The sequence below is a fragment of the Malus domestica genome, chromosome 03, assembly GCF_042453785.1.
Source record: "Malus domestica chromosome 03, GDT2T_hap1".
Lineage (NCBI taxonomy): Eukaryota > Viridiplantae > Streptophyta > Magnoliopsida > Rosales > Rosaceae > Malus > Malus domestica.
This window is the reverse complement of record NC_091663.1, coordinates 34792076-34813500: the sequence shown is the minus strand read 5'-3', so window position 1 is coordinate 34813500 and position 21425 is coordinate 34792076. Positions and strand designations below refer to the sequence as shown.

At 37.7% G+C, this 21425-nt stretch overlaps 3 protein-coding genes across 4 annotated transcripts; 2 read left to right on the top strand and 1 right to left on the bottom strand.

Annotated features, from left to right (window-relative positions):
• Positions 1-2486: 2486 nt before the first annotated feature.
• Positions 2487-11512, top strand: LOC103432422 (uncharacterized). 2 transcript variants are annotated; one of them, XM_008370611.4, is made up of 9 exons: positions 2487-2754; positions 2849-5833; positions 6169-6316; positions 6411-6493; positions 6890-7146; positions 7586-7672; positions 9216-9315; positions 9512-9722; positions 9825-11512. In XM_008370611.4, the coding sequence occupies exons 2-9, from the start codon at positions 2951-2953 to the stop codon at positions 10943-10945; spliced, it is 4890 nt and encodes a 1629-aa protein (XP_008368833.3). In that variant the 5' UTR covers positions 2487-2754; positions 2849-2950; the 3' UTR covers positions 10946-11512. The 2 variants fall into 2 exon arrangements, with proteins under 2 accessions (XP_008368833.3, XP_008368834.3); XM_008370612.4 differs by having other exon boundaries at positions 2512-2758.
• A 632-nt stretch (positions 11513-12144) lies between these two features.
• Positions 12145-13894, top strand: LOC103432420 (small ribosomal subunit protein uS13z/uS13y/uS13x). Its single transcript, XM_008370610.4, has 4 exons — positions 12145-12348; positions 12453-12613; positions 13218-13406; positions 13566-13894. The coding sequence occupies exons 1-4, from the start codon at positions 12160-12162 to the stop codon at positions 13669-13671; spliced, it is 645 nt and encodes a 214-aa protein (XP_008368832.3). The 5' UTR covers positions 12145-12159; the 3' UTR covers positions 13672-13894.
• Positions 13895-18860: 4966 nt separating this feature from the next.
• LOC103419124 (transcription repressor OFP12-like) lies at positions 18861-19943 on the bottom strand. The gene has a single exon (XM_008357248.3). It carries the CDS (start codon positions 19816-19818, stop codon positions 19078-19080), a length of 741 nt encoding a protein of 246 aa, XP_008355470.3. The 5' UTR covers positions 19819-19943; the 3' UTR covers positions 18861-19077.
• Positions 19944-21425: the final 1482 nt, after the last annotated feature.

The following is a 21425-nucleotide window of genomic DNA, read 5'->3' as shown; positions in this document are numbered from 1 at the left end:
TCTGCTATAAATATTGTGAAGACTATTGCGTAACCGAATGGGAGATCAATGGTTGAGTGATATCATGGTGGTTTATATTGAGAGCAATTTTCTTTCTTCCATTGACAATGAAGCTATAATGCGACATTTTCAAAATATGAAAACGCGTTGGGAACTATTTTAACTTGTATTGTTATTTGTTCGATAAGTTTTGAATGATGGAACTATGGTTTAATTTTTAAGGTTATTATATGTTTAAGAAATGTTTGTAAACTTTTACATGTGACCCCCGAAATATTTTTCTTGAATCCGCCACTGGTGCTATCCACACTACCTTTTTTTATCTTTCACACATTTTTAAATTTTCAACTCTCGGATCAGTGAATCAAACTGATCAAAAGACATAAATTAACAAAAAATGCATGAGAGATAAACAGAGGTGTGTAAATAGCACCACCATTTATTTACTGGCTTTAGTACAATTGTACATGGTTCTCCTGAATGTCATGTCTCATGCTTAAGCTGATGAGCATGAACGTCCAACTTGGTAACTACGTGCATGGCTAAAAGTGCTTCACATGATAAACAAAGGGAAATTTAACCAAAAGTTCTTGGTACTGTTCATTTTAATGAAAAATTACATTTTTACACTAAAAAGTCAATCTTAGTACTATTCACTTTACCCTTTATTTTATTCTTATCGTTAAAACTCAAAGTTTTCAAGCCCTTTTAATTAATTTTCCTATAAAAAAATTAATGAAAAAGACTTGAAAACTTTGAGTTTTAACGATAAGGACAACATAAAGTAAACAGTACCAAAAAATTTTCGTTAAAATTCCCATAAAAAAAACGTATCGACAACATTTGACATAAAAAGTTAGAAATATTTAGGCGTAATTGTGTTATTATGTTGCATGAGTATTCAATGTGTTTCTGATAAAAGCGATCGTGGGTTTTCTACGTAAACATTCTCAAATGGAGACCTAGTTGCCTTTTTATTTTGCATGGTAGATGCATGGATGTATTTTGTTAGTTTCATTATTTGTGCACTCTCTTTTCTCTCTCCATGCAATCATTATTTATTTATACAACTTTTAAATTGAATAAATCAAATAAAATCAAGAAAAGAAGTGCTAAAAACATTAACGTTTAAGGCTAATAATAACAGATTAAAATCCATTTAATATAATTTGACCAATTAGTAAGATCTCAAAAGTTACTTCAAATCTTCAAACAAAGGAGCATAACTCAAAAGAAAGATAATTAAGAGCTTGTTTAGAAGTGTATTTTAAGCGTTTTTTGTGAAAATATTTTTAAACCAATCCTTAGTAAAAATATAAATAAATTCTTGAAAAGCACTTGAAGTGCTTCCTATAAGAAGCATGTAAGGCCATCTCCAACCGATGGCAGCCAGATGGCTCGTTTTAGCCCTCTGGCCCTCCAAGATCCTCAAAGATATTAATATTTTAATGAACAGTACATGACCATATTTGCCTCCGTTTCCAACCGAGGGCCAGAGGGCCAAATTGCTCGTTTTAGCCCTGTCACAAAAAACCGTCTCCAACCGAGGGTCAGAGGGCCATAAGGCCAAACATAATTTATTATTTAAAAACTACAACTTAAAATAAAATGAAATAAATTTTGTGAAATAGAAGTTATAGGAAAAAATGGAATTTTAAAAAAATATGAAACAAATTTTGTAAAATAAAGTTATAGGAAAAAATAGAAGTTATATAAAAAAATTTGTAAATAAAAAATAATAATAAAACTATAAAAAAAAAATCAAATGCAACGGCTACTAGCCGTTGCATTTGAATTTTTTCTTAAGAAATTTATTTAGTATAAATGTATTACTGTCGGTTATAACCGACAGTAATACATTTATATTAAGTAATATAATGTATTCATGTCGGCTATAACCGATAGAAATAACAAAACATTAAAAAAAAAAGGCTAGCCTCGGGCTGGCTGGCTGCATGCAGCCAGCCCTCCAGCCCTCCCAGATTCCAGAGCCCTCTGGCTTAGCACTTGGTTGGAGACGGTTTTCGGGTTATTTTTGACCCTCTGGCCCTATGGACCCTTTGGTTGGAGATGGCCTAAGAAACTTGTAGGAAGCACTTAAGCACTTCAAGTACTTTTCGAACCAAAAAATATTTTATGTAAATTGATATAATACTCCATGAATTAACAATTGAACATCCCTCCTTTTGAACAACAAGGTTTGACTCATAAGCGATTCATGTTTTTTTTTTTCTGATATTTTTAAGGAGACAAAAAAAACATTTTGATCATGTAGATATTAATTAATTAATAGAAAAAGGTCCTATGCGAAAAGGACTTACGGCCATGTGACAAAAAAAAAAAAAAAAATCTATCCCACCAAAAATAAAAAATAAAAAAGCAATTTTCCAATTGGGATGTAATTTATGGAGGGAAAACCACAAAATCCCCCGCAAAAATAAAATTAAAAAAAAAAAAAAAAAAAGCAAGGGAAAGCTTTTGTCTTAAACCTTGCAAGCCCCAAGGCTTCCTGTCTCAATCAACAACTCTCTCTCTCTCTCTCTCTCCCCCCTCTGTGTCCGTCTCTCTTCTTCTTCCTCCCGTTGAACTCCTTCAATTCCTTTCCCAATTTCACAAAGCACCATGGCTGAATCGCTGAAGCTACTGGATTACGTGCCGCGCACGTGCTCGTGAGGGAGGCATCAGAATATCTCCTGTGTCTCTGCTTGCATTGACTGGGGCCTTCTTCAACCCATTGTCGCGGTTGGTGATCTGGTCAGTCCGTACACGTTCAAAGACATCACTGATTTCATATATCTATGTATGTATATATTTTTAAATAAATATTTTCTTTAATTTTTGGTTACAGGGTAGGGTTAGTTCTTGAGAGAGAAGCTTTCTAGCTGTTGGGTTTGTGTAATTAAGTTCAAAGCTGAAGTGGGTTTTCTGGGATTAAGGTGTACGGTGAGAGATGTTGAGATCTGGGAAGGTAAGGGGTGAGAGGGATAAGCAAATTGTTGTTCAGAAGAAAGGGGATGAGTTGAAGCAGGGAGGTTCGGATTCCGGCGGGGAGAAAACCCGGCATTTGGTTTCGGGTGGGGCGGAGGAATCTGAGAAAGAATTGGAAGGTGGAGAAGATGGTGATGTGGGTGGGAATGAAAATGGTGGAGCAACTGAGAGTGGGAAGAAGAGGTGCGTTGGTAACGGTGAAGAAATTGGTGATGATAAAAAGAGAGTGAAGGAAAAAGAGGCAGATAGTGAAGTGCGAATTTTTGGGCGGGTTTTGAAATCACAGTCAGCGGCGAATGGAGGGGGTGATAAGGAGGTGAATGATGGGGAACTGGTTGCGGAAAATAGAGAAAATGACGGGACTCAGAAACAATGTAGTGAGGTTAACAACAAAGGGAGGAAGGAAATGGAGGTGGATGGTAAAGTGCAAGCTATTGGTTGGGTTCTGCAGTCACAGTCTGCGGTGAATGGTGGGTATGATAAGGAAGTGAGTGATGGTGGTCTGGTTGAAGAAGGTAGAGAAAACGACGGGTCTCATAAACAACGTAGTGAGGTAAACAATGAATGGAGGAAGGAAATGGAGGTGGATGGTGCAGTGCAAGTTGTTGGTCGGGTTCTGCAGGCACAGTCAGCGGTGAATGGAGGGTGTGATAAGGATGTGAGTGATGGTGTTCTGGTTGCCGGAATTAGAGAAAGTGATGGGTCTGACAAGCAATGTAGTGAGGTAAAAGATGAAGGGGCTGATCTGTTGGGCCAGAGTGAAAATGTGGGAGTAGGTGAGATTGGGAAGAAGAGGAGGCAGGGTGATAATGGCGAAGAAATTGATGATGATGCTCTTGAGGAAAAAAAGGTGAAGGAAGATGAGGTGGATGGTAAAGTGCTAACTACAGTTAGGGTTCTTCGGTCACGAGTTGTGGTGAATGAGGGGTGTGATAAGGCAGGGAGTGATGGGTCTTGCAAGAAATCTTCCAAAGGGGGTGATCAGTTGGTTGAACGGTTTACAAAGAAGTTGAAAGGCAAGAGAGGGAGCCCACTCAAGGTTGAAAAGGAAAAAAGTGATGGTTCAGGTGCTGGGCCACATAAGATGAAGAATTTCAAACGCAAGCGTGGGAGACCTAAGAAGGTAGAAAAGGAACAGAGTGATCTGTCAGTTGGTCAGTTGAGAAAGGAAGAAAGTGATGGTTCGGGTGCTGGGCTACATAAGATGAAGATTTTGAAACGCAAGCGTGGGAGACCTAAGAAGGTAGAAAAGGAAGAGAGTGATCTGTCAGTTGGTCAGTTGAGAAAGGAAGAAAGTGATGGTTCGGGTGCTGGGCAACAGAAGATGAAGAATTTGAAACGCAAGCGTGGGAGACCTAAGAAGGTAGAAAGGGAAGAGAGTGATCTGTCAGTTGGTTGGTTGAGAAAGGAAGAAAGTCATGGTTCGTGTGCTGGGCTACTGCAGATGAAGAATTTGAAACGTAAGCGTGGGAGACCTAAGAAGGTAGAAAAGGAGGAGAGTGATCTGTCAGTTGGTCGGTTGAGAAAGAAGTCAAAATTGAAGCACAAGAGATCACTTAAGGTGCAGAAGACTAATGTGGCTTTGAAAGGAAAGCTTGCTAAGGAAGGCAATATGGTTTTGAGATCGCAAGAAAGAATCAAAGCGAGTATGACAACTAATGGTTCATATCTGGAAAGGAGGATTATTGGGAAAGAGTTGGATGTGAAGGCCTTTTCTCCAGCTAAAAGGGATAAAAAAGGAAATGATTTGGAGACTGACGATAGTGAGGATGGAGAAGGAAGTAATGAACGGAAACAGAAACAGAAGGGAAATAAAGGACAGAAAAATAAGCAGAAGAGTCGGGATGGAGATTGCGCCAGAAGTAGGCAAAAACAGTTGGTGAGAGATAAGATAGTGGATCTAATTATGCGTGCAGGTTGGACCATTCAATATAGGCCTAGGAATGGCAAAGAGTACAAGGATGCAGTGTACGTAACTCCAGCAGGACAGACTCACTGGTCGGTCACCAAGGCTTACACAACTCTTAAAGCGCATTGTGAAAATGGTGAAAATAATTCCAAGTTTTGTAAGCCTGGCTTCAAATTTACTTTGATACCACCAGAGGAAATCGACATGCTAGCAAGGATACAAGTCGTGAAAAGGGTGGGGAAAAAGAAAGGGAAGAAGGGCAAAAATGGAATGGAGGGTGGAAAGAAGAAAAGGCGTGGGAATACAGTGGATGGAGTTACTGAAGAGAAAAAGAAAAAGAAATTGGGTAGGCCACTCAAAGGGAAACGTTTGCTTCTTGAAAAGGATGATTCAGCACGTGCAGCATGCAAGGGAAGGCGAAGTTTATATAAGACAAAAAATAGAAAGCGATGTGCTTTACTGGTTCGGAACTCTGAGAATGCCGATTCAGATGATGATGGCCATGTACTATATGACGGGAAAAGAACAGTTCTTGCCTGGATGATTGATTTGGGAACCCTATCACTTAATTCGAAGGTGAAGTACATGAACAGGAGAAAGACACAGGTGCTTCTTGAGGGTAACATTACAAGAGATGGAATTCATTGTGGTTGCTGTGGAGAAACAATCTCGATTTCGAAGTTTGTAACCCATGCCAAAAGTGATTACTCTGAGCCATTTAAACATATATATCTAGACTCAGGGTCTACCCTTTTGCAATGCCTGCTTGACTCATGGAATAGACAGGATGAATACGACCGTCGGGGATTCCATTTCGTGGGTGTCAACAGGGAAGACCCAAACGATGATACATGTGGAATCTGTGGAGATGGTGGGAACTTGATTTGTTGTGATGGCTGTCCATCAACATTCCATCAAAATTGTTTAGAGATAAAGGTACGTTTATAGTGCCAATTTAAAAATTGTTCTAACTACATGGATAAAGTGCTATTTAGATTAATTTAGAGTAGGCTGAAAGCTCTTAAGACATCTTGCTTTCCATCCAATTCGATATTTTTATCGGAATTGAGTGCTATTTCAATGTCTTTAGTATACTAAGAGCGGATAATTACTTGTTTTTGCCTTCAATGCTAAAGTTTATGTTACGTTGCATTTATTCTACAGTAGCATTTATGGAATTAAGAATTGATTGATATGCCTAGAAACTGAAAATTGTTTATGTTTCTGGTTTGTTTAAGAGCAGATGAGAACTCTATTCTTAATTTTTGCAGAAGTTCCCCTCAGGTGATTGGCATTGTGTATATTGTTCATGCAAATTTTGTGGGATGTTTGGCGGTAATATATGCGAAATCGATGGCAATGACAATGAAAATGTAGCTACATCAGCATTAATTACCTGCCATTTGTGTGAGGAAAAATGTACTAACTCTTCCTCCTATCCTTTTTCATCTTCCTGGGTTATCTAAATTTAGTACATTTGGCAAAATTTCATAGAAAACGTTTTCTGTTTTAGATCACAAATCCTGTATTCAGGCAAAGGATGCTGTAAATGATGATTCCAATGATCCATCCTTCTGCGGGAAGAATTGTCAAGAGGTATTACATTTGTGATCTATTGCTGTAATGTTAGCTTGGATTGCAGTATTTGTGTAGGCCTTGGTGCATGCCTCCGTAGTTTCATGTACTATTTATAGTAGTGAAATGATATTGTGCTGCATGCAACAAGGGCTAAAGGATTTGACAGTTTGTCTCTTAATGCTTCAGTTGTAGGAAGATTGCTTACACTATTTTTAAGAGATGCTTACAAAGCATTATTTACGTATTTAGGAATTTTTAACAATGCATGCAGATTTAAATGTTGATTTGTTTATAAATCTGAGTTGTTTTCAATTTTCAGTTTTAAGTTTAATGAGATATATAAATTCTTTTGATCAATTTCTCTACCCATTTTGTATCGGCAGTATGTGATTAATAATGTTTTTGTCATGCCAGCTATTTGCGAGTCTTCAGATGCTTCTTGGAGTGAGGCAAGAAATCGAAGATGGATTTTCATTGACTCTGATTCACCGATCTGATACGAGCTCAATTTCTATTTGTGACACACCACAGATAGATGATTGTGATTCAAAGCTAATTGAATGCAATTCCAAGCTGGCTGTTGCATTTTTACTAATGGATGAGTGTTTTTTGCCTATGGTTGACCACAGAAGTGGAGTCAATTTGATTCATAATATTCTGTATAATCGTGGGTAAGCATACTTTAATCCGCAATTTTGTGTCTATGTGGATGCCAAACTACTTTTGATTCGTTTGGAATAGTATAATGTCTTTGTCTTGAAATAAGTACGATGGGTGTGCAGTATCTCACTGCAAACATATAATTCATGTTCATGATATATGATATTTCGAGTTCAAGGTGGTTGCTGTTGGGATTATGTACCTAGGAAAAGTTTTGGTGCTCGACCATATGAAAATCAATTTCTGTTTCTAATCGTGTATATCTAATTTTATGTAAAGATCTCTACGTAATTTACTTTGTCCTTTTATCTTCTATGCCGCTATACTTTTTGCATTCAAACAAGTTTGAAAGAAGCTTTCATTCCACGTATTGCAAATTGTCTCTTCAACTTTTTGACATGTAGAAAAATATATACTTGCGTTACTTATTTTTTAATTTTCTATTCTCAGGTCAAATTTTAGTAGACTGAATTATAGTGGTTTCTTGACTGCAATTCTAGAAAGAGGTGATGAGATCATATCAGCGGCATCCATCCGGTATGTTACTGCGAACATATCACAGTTAATCAATGCAGAATTTCTAGTTCTTCTGGGCAAGTTATTCTGAAAAAGGGTAAACTGTCGGTTTACCCCCTGAACTTTCACCTCACTTTCGATTTCCCCCCTAAACTTTTCTATTGGAAAATTAAGGACTCAAACTAATTTTTTTAGCCAATTTGCCCCCTACCGTTAGTTTTTCATATATTCCATCCATATTTCCGTTAAGTGAGACCATGTGCATAACATGTGAGGATAGTTAAGTCATTTCAATTTAAAAATGATTAAAAACTGAAAATAAATAATAATAATAATTTTCCCTCTATTTTTTCCCGCTAATTCCTATCCTCAATTTTAATTTTCCCTCTCATTCCTATGCATGAGAAATAACATATGGTGTTATTGTCTTCATAAGTAGCTAAGTTAATCTTTTTTTTGAAGCATGTACTACCATTTTTATTTTCTCTAACAAATTAATAATTTGACAAATGCTTATGGTGTTATTGTCTCCAAAGCAGTGCATTAATATAAGAAACATGTCCATAAAAAAGACTAGGGTTTCTTATATTAATGCACTGCTTTGGAGACAATAGCACCATTAGCATTTGTCAAATTATTAATTTGTTAGAGAAAATAAAAATGGTAGACAATAACACCATATGTCATTTCTCATGCATAGGAATGAGAGACAAAAATAAAATCGAGGATAGGAATTAGCGGGAAAAAATAGATGGAAAGTTTTGCTTTTTTTATTATTTTTAGTTTTTTAATCATTTTTAAGAGTGAAATGACTTAACTACCCTCACATGTTGTGCACATGATCTCACTTAACGGAAATATGGATGGAATATATGAAAAACTAACGGTAGGGGGCAAATTGGCTAAAAAAATTAGTTTGAGTCCTTAATTTTCCAATGGAAAAGTTCAGGGGGGAAATCGAAAGTGAGGTGAAAGTTCAGGGGGTAAACCGACAGTTTACTCTTCTGAAAAATGTAGTTGACATGGACTGCAAACTAAGTCTTATTGTAGAAAATTTCAGCCAAATGAACAATAAATAAAAAAGAAACACTGAGCTGTACAGGTTGGTTTTTCTTGTATCGATTGATAGCTATGTTTTTTTATAAATGATGCCAAAACTTTTGGATGTCTCTCGGATTCTTTCTTCCAACCTTAACTTTAGTAATTAGCAGTCAGCACTGGTTTGGAATTCTAGTTTGCTTTGAATTTATTTTCTGCTCTTTTACCTCTCCCTCCAAATTTCTTAGAAGCAAAAGATCAGAATTCGAACTTTAGATTTTGTCCGCGTTCTGTTTTTGAATTCTGATACTTTCGCCTTCTCATTGCCAGAAGATTTACCGTTAAATAATGCTTGTGATCAGTCTTTAAAATCCTCTCCCCTTGCTATTTCTTTATTATTTATCCATAAACCCTCTCGTGATTGGGTTACATGTTGCTGTAACCCTAATCGAGTAGAATGGCTTTTACGAGTTTGTGTGCTTTTTGCATCTATGTTCTGACACTACGTTGCTGCTTGGTTGATCAGGATTCATGGGAACTATTTAGCAGAGATGCCATTTGTTGGGACCCGATATATGTACAGGCGTCAAGGAATGTGCCGTCGGCTTCTAATTGGAATTGAATCTGTATGTTCATTGCTAAATAGAAATACCTTGCTTTTTTTCTTGTCCTCACATTTGCTTACAAGTCAGTTTCTTCTTAAATTTGAAACTCTGTTTTTATATGGAGATATCTTATTAAGGCAAATCATGGGTTTTCATAATCTTGCAAAGAATCTTAACTTTCTAGTTCTTTTGTGCCATTTTTCTGATCCATGATTAGGCTCTCAGCTCGTTGAATGTTGAAAGATTGGTTATACCTGCAATCTCAGAACTCAGAGAAACATGGACTTCTGTTTTTGGTTTTAAGCCCCTTGAAGAATCAAGCAAGCAGAGGATGAAGAACATGAACATATTGGTTTTCCCTGGTGTAGATATCTTAGAGAAGCCAGTGTCGAAGCACTTAACAGAAGCAAATATGATTCCCGCTGAAGGTATTTATGAAATCAGCAGAGACGAGCATGCATGTGTTTGGCACATCTTTCTGTCAGTTGTATCTTCTTGTTTTATAACTTACACTGAATTTGCTCTTGTAGGTGTGAGGTCCACTGAACTTGAGCATCAGCAACTCGAGCAAGAGGTTTTATGTGATATTAATGAGAAACGTTTGGTTGCGTCTGGAATTGAAGCATCTGCACCCTGTGGAAGTGAGGCAAGTGATGAACTTGCTGATGTTGAATCTGATACACAGCATCACTGTGGTGTTTCTCAGGATAATCTGGAGGAGAAGAGCAATACAATTATTATTTCTCCTCCATCAATGTGTGATATCCATGAACAAACTGAGGAGGTCAACCAGAGCTCTGCTTCAGTTCCTGATGTAGGGACAGTGGAAGTGGACACCCAACAAGACCAGCATATCATGCTCGAAGTCGAAAACAAATCTCTGACATCACATCATAGTAGTTCTGTTAGGAACCACAATTCTCATGACGAAAGATCCATTTGCCGCTCTACTGAAAATAATACCACCGAGCAGCAGCACATCGCACATGAAGTAAAGGTTTCCGATGAAATTACTGTCTGCCATGATTCAGCGACTACAACTGAGGCATCTCATGAGGCAAGCGACCTTAAGCATCAGGATTCTCTAAGTGTGCAGGTTGCAGGATCTATTTTCTGTCCGGATGGAAAGATGTCTGAGACTTGTGAAGCGGAATGTAACCATCCTTCTACTCAGCATACACCTGCAGTGATAGTTGAGGAGCATCCAGAATCTATCAAGTGTTATGGCTCTGAAATTCTGACTGGAACTAGTGAGGTCGCCAGTGATGTACTTCACCCAACTCCCCTGTTGCCTCACCAGAAAGCAGATGAGCTTGAAGGTAACAGGCTCAACACTCATAAAGTTGCAGATGGGTTTGAAGGCAACGGGCTCAACACTCATAATGTTGCAGATGAGTTTAAAGGCAATGGGCTCAACACTCAAAAAGTCGACTCTGCTCTTACATGTGGACATGCCAAGTCCCCGGAGGTTACTGATTTGAATTTAACTCCCGAGGAGTCTCAGAACACAACATCCGTAAAGCAATCTGAACTCGATTCTCAGACAAGTCCCACACAGTGCAACTCGAGCAATACGCCTGTTGTGGCTCTTCACTGCGCATCCGGTGGGGGTACTTCGGGGGCGGTTATTCTATCAAATCAGGCTAGGTGATATCTTATCTCGAGACACTGACAGAAGTAAAGGCAGGAGGCTTTTTGGTAACAGCAGAGTCTCCAACCGAAAGAGTAGCAGAAGTATTTTGGCAAAGGGTTGAAAACTGTTTTTATCGCTTGTTAGAAAGCAACAGTTTTTGGTTCCTTCGACTTACGGAGAACTTGGGAGTAAATATATAGGTTTTTTTGGGAAATGATTCATGCACGCCTCTTTTCACCTTCTGCACGCCTCTAGTTTTTTCTAGCCACTGGATTGAATAAATCAATGGCTCGATTTTGGAGAACTGTGCAGAAGCTGCGAAAGGGTGTTCATCAATCACTCCCATTTTTTTTAAGCATTTTATGGCATTTGGGCAGTGGCAGGATAAAAGTTCCCTTTGGTGGGTTGTATAATTTTTGGCCTCTGAGTGCAGTGACGTTCGAGGAATCATACAACCGATGCCATATAGCGGGGTAAGGTTTTGTTGTTGTTTGGTCTTCATTGTATTATCAAAACATGCGTTGCCTCAACCCTGAAAAACCAGCCTATCATTTTTGTATAGATCTCTTGCGATGCATTGTTGAAGTTTGCTTTTGTTGGTATTATTAGTAAAAACTTGTAGTAATGAGAGATTCTTTGGCGCCACCGGTTGTATGCGGTCATTTCAATTATTCACGCGACGTGACACATGATTATGTATAACTAATTAAACATTAATGTGGTAACATTGGCTCTGATGAAAAATTCTTCAAACCAATAGTGATATGTAGTGAGTATCTTGGTACACATTTTTTCTCCTCTTCGTCCTTTCTCGTGTCTCTTTTTGTGCACTCGAGTTTGAATCTTTATTCTTATAATCAAGATTAGTTTATGATAATATATTACTTCTATTAAGAAAAAAAACCTGATTAACAAAAACCCTTATGGAACAAGCTATCTTTTATACAAAATAATATTTTAAATTACTTTAATTTACGTGGAAAATGAATTTCAATTTTGTGATCAAGGAGAAAGATTGATTTTGACTAAGTACACAACCATAGTAACGTCCTTGTCTAATAACACAGTCATGTTGAGTGAGATCAATAAGTAACATTGTGTTAATAGACCGGGATGCCACCGTATCCCATAATCAAGAGGATGGACATGCTACCCGAATTAACTAACATAACTCACGTCTGCAATAAGTCGTAGCCTTAGTTCAACTGAGCTTGAGAAGAAAAAAAACGACAATGAAATATGAAATGGGCTTAAAATATTTACATTGGCCCAGACCCACAATTGGTGGGTATATAAAATCATTTACAAAACCCACGGCGCCCATTTTTAGGGTTTCGCTCTGCTTCGCTTCCGTCTTCACGGCACACACACAGAGGCGTAGAGCTGCTCCAAAAGCTTCAAGATCCGAAACCCTAGCCATGGTCATCCTTCTCTCTCTCTCTCTCTCCTTGCAAACCCTAATATTTAAAATGTTTGATAATATATGAAATTAATTTGTGTGTATGTGAATTGGAATTTGCTGCAGTCTCTGGTAGCGAACGAAGAGTTCCAGCACATTCTGCGTGTGCTGAACACGAATGTGGACGGGAAGCAGAAGATTATGTTTGCCCTGACCTCCATCAAAGGTATCGGCCGCCGTTTTGCCAACATTGTCTGCAAGAAGGCTGACGTCGACATGAACAAGAGGTGCCCTTTCTCTTCAACTCCCCATCTCCAATTTCGTCTGATTTTATGTGGGTATTGGAAATTGAGTTGCTCTTCCGTGCCATTAGAATTTAATGGAAAAACGAAGACTTAGAAGTGGTTTTTTATGATAAAACTCTTAAGTGCTTCCTGGAAAAACACATAGAAGTGCTTCTTGAAGAAGCATATAGCAGGTGCATCTCCAGAGTGCTTGTACGACCCATAATCTCTTTCGAAACTGTACTGCCAATCATAGGTAGAAGCTCTTTTTGTTGTCAGAAAGCACTTTTAGGCCAGAAGCAGTCCCAAATAGACTATTAGATTAGGTTTAGTGAAACTTTGGTTGTGCATATGCTTATGGTTTCATTCTAAGCACTTTTATAACCGCATTATTGGGGTGCTTATTGTTTTTGCTAGACACTGTAATCTTCTGACAAATTATGGGAGTTTATTTTTCCCTTTGAATTGTAGAATTCGTATACATGCATAAGTTCACAGTCTGAATTTAGTTGTGGTAGTGAAAGTGCTTGTGGAGAAGCTAGTTTATTGTTGGAAGACTTATTTCAGCTTTGGAAATTATGGGTTTAATGTAAGTGATTCATTGCAGAGCTGGTGAACTGTCTGCTGCGGAGCTTGATACCCTCATGACGATTGTTGCGAATCCTCGCCAGTTCAAAATTCCGGACTGGTTTTTGAACAGGAAGAAGGATTACAAGGATGGGAGGTACTCTCAAGTTGTTTCCAATGCACTGGACATGAAGCTGAGGGATGACCTTGAGCGCTTGAAGAAGATCAGGTTTGTTATTTACAATTAAGTAATTGTCACCATTTGTGTGCGCTTGGCAGTTGATTTTGATTGGGTTCTTATATTAAGCTGAGGCCCGAGGGACAACCTTGGCTTGCTTTAGCAGCTTTATAAATGTTATGGAGTTGATAATTGTCTGTACTGTGGCAGAAACCACCGTGGTCTTCGTCACTACTGGGGTCTCCGGGTGCGTGGGCAGCACACCAAGACCACCGGTCGCAGAGGAAAGACCGTTGGTGTCTCCAAGAAGCGATAGAGTCTGCCTTCGCATTTTCCATTTCTTAAGCTCTTTGTGTATGTTTACATGTTAGCTTGAGAAATTTTTGCTTCTTGAGTATATCTGAGAATGTTTTTGAATTCTGAAAATGCCATTTTGGATTTGTTTCTTGGATTTATTTTCTTATTTAAACCGGAGTCATGTTTTCGTTAATTGTAAGTTCACTAATTTCCATAGCGAAGGTGTTCTAGCTATTCTCAAATGCTCCGTTTCTTGTTTTTCTTATCTCCCTTGCATTTTTGCCGTCCTTGGTAATTTAATCTTCATGAAACCGCCATATAATTGGTTGTATGCGTCAATTATCTGATCTCTCTTATCACGTGGCTGGTCATACGATGAGAATTGAAACAGGGATGCCCGTAAGGGCGGCCTTTGGCTTGGGTTTGACCTTGGTCTGTAGTACGCTGTTCGTTTTATAGCTGTTGTTTATGTATGTTGGATCACCGTGGTAAGAGTCCTGGTCTATCTTGAAGACATCTGAAGCCCTTAACATAAAATCAGTGGGCACGGCGTGGCCCTAAAATTTTCTATATTCTGGCTCGGCCCCAAAAAAAAAAAAAAAAAACTCATTACTATTATGTTCGTTTGCTGGTTGCTGGGTTGGAGAGATTTTCTTGCAACTAAAATAGTCTTGGCGGCATACTTGCATGTATTCGTAAAGTTCCCAACCCTTCCAAAAGATGCTTGCTGCATAGTGCATTTGGTTACAAGAGAGTTTCTCTTCTCTAGACGAGATTGGTAATGAGTCTTGTCCATTCCAATCCAATAGGGTTAGCTGCTCTTAGCCAACTGGGTTACAAACCCCGTTGGTTTACAACAATTCTTTTTTGGAAAGGTAGTAAGTGCAATATACTTTAAATTTTGATATCAAAAGTGGAGAATAAATTGATGTGCTTGTAATGTTTTAATCTCAGTTCTTAATAATAAATTCAACAGTGAGTGGCGATAATGATAATGATACTATGTTAACACGGGGTCCTTTCCGACCTCAACCGGCCCAAGGAGCACATGCCCAAAGAACATTGGTCCAAGGAATACATGCCCAAAGAAAGAGGCCAAGACCTGACAAGATTAGGAGGACAATTCCGAGCGCTACAAAAGATTGTTTGGTGGTCTAGATTGTCTATCAGCAATGAGGCTAAATGCTTTCTCAAAAAGTACTTTCCGACCATCGAGAGCAAGTTGATGTACTGACAACTTTATAGCATGAAGTCCCAGGACATAGGAACATGCCTACTCAAACGTCAACTCTAGTCATGTGGCGTCTATCCAAGTGAACGGAACCCTAAAAAGGAACATAAAAGGTTGACATATAGGGCGCTTGGGTGCAGATTCACCAACTTTAGAGCCGAGCAAGGCGCTCGATATGCGTTGTGCGTTGTCCCAAGAAAGCATGCAAGTAAACCTGAATGGATGTCACTTCGTTGTCACGTGCTGTAAAGAATCAAGGGGCAGCTAACACGTCAAGTCTACGTATTCGGTGCATTAAATGCAAAGGTAGAGAAAGCCTGAATCTTGGGACTTGTAGCTCATTGAGTGCCTATACAAAGAGGATGAATACTCTTTATAACAAGTCGGACAAATTGAGAGAAAAGAGATAGTATTAATTTGAGCGCTATTTATAACCTCTAATTCAAAATCTACGAGAAATTCAATTTACGTTGTCAGTTTGAGGGGTGAATCACTTAAACATCATTGTTTAGTTCTTATTATTCTAAAGCCTGAGCCTATCAAGAATTGACACACAACCATTCTGATTTTTGTTGACCTCACCAATTTTGAGCGAACAAATAATAATAATACGATGCATCTCGTCTGTCCTCATCCTTCAAGTTGAAGCATAAACAAAGATATTTGGGCAGAAACATTGAGGTAAAAAAAAGAGAGACAAAAACAAGATTCCCTGATTTCTTTCTGCGCTTAGAAGATTTTTTTTTTATCGATTTACAATAATTTGTTTGAATGCAAAGAAATTCTCAAGACTTTGCCAATCAAACAAACCCACCTCTGAGTCTGCACCCCCTCTCTTATTCATATAATTTGTCTCCAGATGCATCGTTTAATTAATTTAATCCCCACCCCCACCCCCTAAATCAGCATCAGTTACTGCCAATTAGACTTCGTGATTAGAGTTCATAATGTTCTTAATTAAGGATTAACTTCTGATTGAGTATGAAACCGTGGGCGAACAGAGGATTTGCTCTTTAAAAGTTAGAAGTTCGAGTACGGACCTCCTTTTGTGGTTTGTGTTGGATGGAAGAGTATTTCAATATTTAGTGTGGCTTATATGATTTGTGATATATTCGGTTTAATGAATATTATTTTGGAAGCAATCCTATTAGTTAAATTATGATATTTGGTTATCTATTTTGTTATTGTGATGGGTGATAATTAATTATAGACTTCATTAGGAAATGGGTCCTCTCGATTGCCTATAATAGTGCACATACTCATCTAAGGTTTACACGAATGAAAATTAGTAGTAGGGTTTTAACGTGCAAGCAAGGCTATAGAAAAACCTGATTTCCTTCGTATTGAAGGCTCAGCTAGGGATCGCTCAATATAAATATTGTAGATAGCTTTGATGACTAATTATCAATGTACGTATTTTACATATTTTGCATTAATCGTTTGTGAAAATCATGGAGTTCAAAATCTTCACTCATGTATTGGGTCTTATGGCTTTACCCAATTTGAAGTTTACATTGGATTCTTAATTTAGGAAGGCTAAAAAGGAAGTGTTTTAAATTTATTTTTCTCTTCTCACAAATTTTCTCTCTTTTCTTTTGGTTGAATTTTTTCTCTCGTTTTTTATCTCTTGATTCTCCGTCAGTTGTTCAGTTCAAACATTAGAAATATTAGTGTATAAAAGGAAAAGTTTTTATGGAAATGAGAATGCAGAAATCATCTCTTTCTTATTTTACTTTGTGGGAATTAATGGATTTATGAGAAAAAGGGATCATGTTGCTTAAACGTGAAGTGTGAGTCCACATCAAAGCAGATCAATATTAAGAAATGTTAGCCAGCAGTTATATAAGGTGATGGGGACTAAACTTGGATCTGGCTCCTCTCTACTCTACTCGGGAACCTTCCACCAATGGACAAATGTTTACATATTTTATAATACAGATGCTTTTTCTTCAAAAATTACCTAACACATGCTTATCCTAAACAAGTATAAATGATAGCAATGACATGTTTGTTTGTCTTTAACAAAATGTTTTAGAAAGTAAAATCACTCTTTTCAAACTCTACTGTAAGGGGAGACATACTTCTCTGGTCGACTTGTTTTAGAGTTAAAACACATTTGCCAACATGTAAATTAGATTAGATGATGGAGTGGATCCGAAATTATATTGAAATGCTCAAATTCAATAACAAAATCTAAACTTTGCGTATTTGCGTTTTGATATCTACGTTGGGTTCATGACTTCTCGTTTTGAAGAAGAAACGCTGCTCATAACTACGCCTTGACATTTAGACTTTTAAATATCGTGCTCCACTGCATGTCGTTTTGTTACTTTCCGAGTTGGTTATCTATTTGTACTTGTTGAAAGTCTAGGGCTACGAGGCACTGTATATGCATCTCTTATAAAGTCTAGGGTTCGTAATCTTTCATATTATTTAATTAAATACTTTCACTTTTTTTCAAATTTTCATGTAAATTCCAATTTTTCTTGTGCCTTAAGGTTATCGTTGAATGCTTTTTTTTTATTTTTTATCACGCTACGTTATAAAGTAAAATTCATTTTAATTGTTATAAAACCAATCTCTCTATTTCATTAATTATATGGAGGGTGCAGCATGGAGCCAAAGTAGTTGGACTTGAACATGCACGGTTGCGTCTATGCATACCACAAAAGGCAAAAAGAGAAGCAGTCGGCCCCCTCAGCACATGCTTTTATATGGATACAAGTTAAGTGCAATGCTATTTTCTACTAACGTGCTGCCATATACACACAGAGAGGCCAACTTAACCTAATAGCCATAGCTAGCCAAAAAAGTACTGGAAGCAGGCTTGCAGGCTTTATAGGTTGAACACATGAACTCTCATTGTCACACCTTCAACTGAAGGTGTGTAAGATGTTGAACTTGGTGAATAGTGAGTACCACTGTAACTCTGTATCCACATGTCTAAGTTGGACCATGATCCACATTTCCCAAGAAGTTTAACTTTATCATTAGCTTTCAACAATAATTGGATGTAGTACTTTATATAGTGTTATATACTCTTGGTGCAATTTGCGCATATTTTTGTCGTCTAAATTGAATAAATAAATAAAGAAAAAAAAACTTTATTGTTTATTTTTATTGTCTAAACTATTTATTAATAAAATCTTTTTTGTCAACCAAATAATAATGAAAAGACTGTGTAGTCTTGTATCACATTAAAAAAAATTGATGGCCAATAATGTAATTTTACAAAACCAAATTTTGCTGTTTTTATTGAAACACGTAGACATATGCTGGTTTAGATTAATAAAACAACAAAAAAATATATATATAAACTAACTAGTCAATGTTATAGATTTTTGGTGAGAAAATTAGGCAATGGTCATGTGCCAAAATTCATTTTCCTAACAACTCGGAAATATACACATGGAAGTTGAACTAACTAGCTTCAAACATTTAATCAAATCAGTCCTGCTCTCCTAATGTCTTCATTTGGACGGTCTGTAAGGACCAAATGTATATTAGCCACAATATTGTATTAGTTTAGATCTAAAATATTAAAATATTTGACAATTTAATAAAGAAAACCAAACCAATTTAATGATGTGATAATAAGCATGTTAATCAATACTTAAGTAATAATTTATTTATTAACAACTATATCTTATAGTTTACAAAATATAATTTAAATAGACAGTTTCCCTAACATTGCACTTAATCAAAACATACAATTGAAATGTAAATTTTTGGGTACATCACAGAGTTCAAACCCATGCTATAGCCTATTCTTATTCATCATCTTATATGGTTCATTGTTGGACTAATCTCAACATTAAAAATAATACTAGATCATGCTTGACGGTTTATTGTCGATTTAGTGTCCCACTTCCAGTTCCCTTTTGGATAAAATTTTACAACCAGTCGGTCATATATACAGCTAAAAACAGCTAAGCCTAGAAACAAGGACAAGGGCCAGATACTGGAGAAGAAGAAAATGAGGGACAAGATTCAATAAGATTTGTCGTTGTGATTGAAAACAACAAAAAAAAGATGGACCGATCGACTTAAATATTATACATAATAACAAATTCAGATATTTTTTAATTTCTACTAAATATTGACAAATAATGAAGTCAATATTATAACCGTTTAATTACTAACTAGACGCACCGTGAAACCTCACAAACGCCGGCGGTGAACTCCGGTTCTAATTCAATGCGGGCGGCGTGAAACCTCGCAAACGCCAGCGGTGAACTCCGGTTCTAATTCAATGCGGGCGCCTCCGCAGGGAGATGGCATGAGGCTGACGAGAAGATCGGCGAAAGCGCCGATAATAAACTTGTGAGTGCTCTTAGGGTTCAGCGCAAGATAGCACAGGAGGAGCTCATGCAAAAACTCCCAGTTGGACTTCTTCTTCACGTCCTCCGAATCTGGCGTTCTCTCACGCGCCTCCACCATCTCCTGCATGGACCGCAGGAAGTCCCGATATGGATCGGGGGAAAATGTGGGGACCGCCACGCTGTGGTTGATGAAGAGCTTGCGGACTTCGGTCTCGGAGGTTGATGTTTTGGAGGATGATGAGGTGGCGGCGAATGACGATTGGTCGACAATGGAGTTGGAGAGGCCGGGAGAGGAGAAGAAGAAGCGTCGGGAGGCAAAGGCGGTGGCAAAGTCGGGGGCAGGGGCATCGGTGTCGGAGTAGTCGTCGGGGGTGGAGAGGAGGGAAGAGCTGAGGGATTTTGAGGTGGTGGTGGTGGAGTCGAACAGCGTGGATTTGTCGTCGTAGAGGGAGTTGAAGTTTTTAATCATGGACGTTGATGTGGATGCGGTGGCGGTGGCGGTGGAGGTTGGTAATGGACGGCTGTGATCGTTGTCATCTAGGGTTGTACTCATTGGTGGCCGTCGGATCTTTGTGAAGCAGAGATTTAGGTTTCTTCCCAGTGTGTTTTGCATTTTTTCTCACAATTTAGAAGTGACTGCAGAGGAGAGAGAGAGAAAGCGTGTGTGAGAACATTGTGTGAAGTCTTTATATATAGTTGGTGCCTTGGTGGTGATGTAACTTGTAGTTTGGGTTCAAAGCGGCGACTGGACAGCCGTAAGAAGACTCTATAAGCTTGGAGAAATTTTTTCATGTAATTAGAACACAAGTCGGTACGACACGTGTCATAATATAAGTGAAGCGATGAGTATTTTTTAATGTGTTTCCATTTGTATCATGAAACCATTAGATTCATATCAAACCACGAGCCATCTGTTAAACCGTCAAAAAGTAAAATGAAAATTTTAGTAATTTCTTATAGAGTTCACGTAAAACCTTCGCTTGTCGTACTTCCCCAGCTTCCTCTCTCCTTTTATTAAGTACATTTTAGCAGTAGTTTCGGTTCATGTTTTTCTTGCATCGAAAATGGATTAAATTTGTTGTTGTGACTGTGATGCTATCATCTTACGTTTCAAGTTATAGTATGTGTACTTATTTGTTATATATATAATTAATATCAATCATTTCGCCGTTGATACTGTAATTCTTTCGTAGCATATAAACAACATGAAATTGTGACAGATGTATTTGAGGAGGATGGAGGAGTACTAGGTGGCATGTATTGAAAATTGAGGAGCTTTCACATCATGGGATGGGAGAAATTATCTGTTTCAAGTTGAGATAACGCAGATCAGCTACTTGAGGAAGAAAGAGATTGATCAACAACGCTTGGATTTCCTTATCACTTTTTTGATCTTCCAATTAGGACCTCTCATATTACGGGGTCCCATTTTTGTAGTAAACTTTCCTGCAACACAGCCTCATTTGTCAATTATCTTTTTTCTTTCTCTGCCCCTTTATCGTGTAGTAATGTTCTTTCGATGTGAACATGTAACGTATAATATGTATATTCTAAATATACATGCAATGTTCAAATGTTCTAAACTCCACTAATTTAATGATCGAGAAAATTCAAATTTGCATGCAAGTGGGATAACATTGTTTGGGCGAACTCTTTTGTAGTTGTATAATATTAGTAAGGACTGTAGCAAAAACGAGCGAAGTATAAGATCATCGAAAGGACCATGTATTCATCATATAAAACCTTATATATATTTTCTTGTATATTTCATTGTTTCTCCCTTTTTGGTCCTAGAATACGGAGGTCTCATAAGATAAATATAGTATCCCTACGAGATCTTTTTATCTCATTTTTGCTTACAATTGAACGGAATTCTTGCTAAGAAAAGGCTTGTGATGTTATAATTAATTATTTAATTAGTTTTTGTGCTAAGTTTGAAGAAAAATATTGAGTGAAGTTGAGGATTTTAAGGAGGGAAATCGGGGGGTACGGACTCACATATGGGTGTAACGAATGGTCTAACTTCAAACCAAATCTCAAAATAGGGCAGACACCATGCACATGGTGGGTGACACATTGAGTCACAGAACCAACTACTGTATTGCGTAAATTCGTGTTCCAAAACCCTATCCGCCATTTTTCTGGTAGCAATTTACATTTAACCCCTTTTTACGAACAAGAAGAAATCTAGCTAGCTCTTTCCTCTTGTCAATATCCATA

Bases quoted from the DNA above. Each gene is read 5' to 3' on its own strand.
- LOC103419124 (XM_008357248.3), bottom strand. From the start codon at position 19,818: ATGCAAAACACACTGGGAAGAAACCTAAATCTCTGCTTCACAAAGATC.
- LOC103432422 (XM_008370611.4), top strand. From the start codon at position 2,951: ATGTTGAGATCTGGGAAGGTAAGGGGTGAGAGGGATAAGCAAATTGTT. The intron at 9,316-9,511 runs GTATGTTCATTG...ATCCATGATTAG, and splicing joins TTCTAATTGGAATTGAATCT to GCTCTCAGCTCGTTGAATGT. The intron at 9,723-9,824 runs GTATTTATGAAA...TTGCTCTTGTAG, and splicing joins AAATATGATTCCCGCTGAAG to GTGTGAGGTCCACTGAACTT.
- LOC103432420 (XM_008370610.4), top strand. From the start codon at position 12,160: ATGAAATATGAAATGGGCTTAAAATATTTACATTGGCCCAGACCCACA. The intron at 12,614-13,217 runs GTGCCCTTTCTC...GATTCATTGCAG, and splicing joins GACGTCGACATGAACAAGAG to AGCTGGTGAACTGTCTGCTG. The intron at 13,407-13,565 runs GTTTGTTATTTA...GTACTGTGGCAG, and splicing joins GAGCGCTTGAAGAAGATCAG to AAACCACCGTGGTCTTCGTC.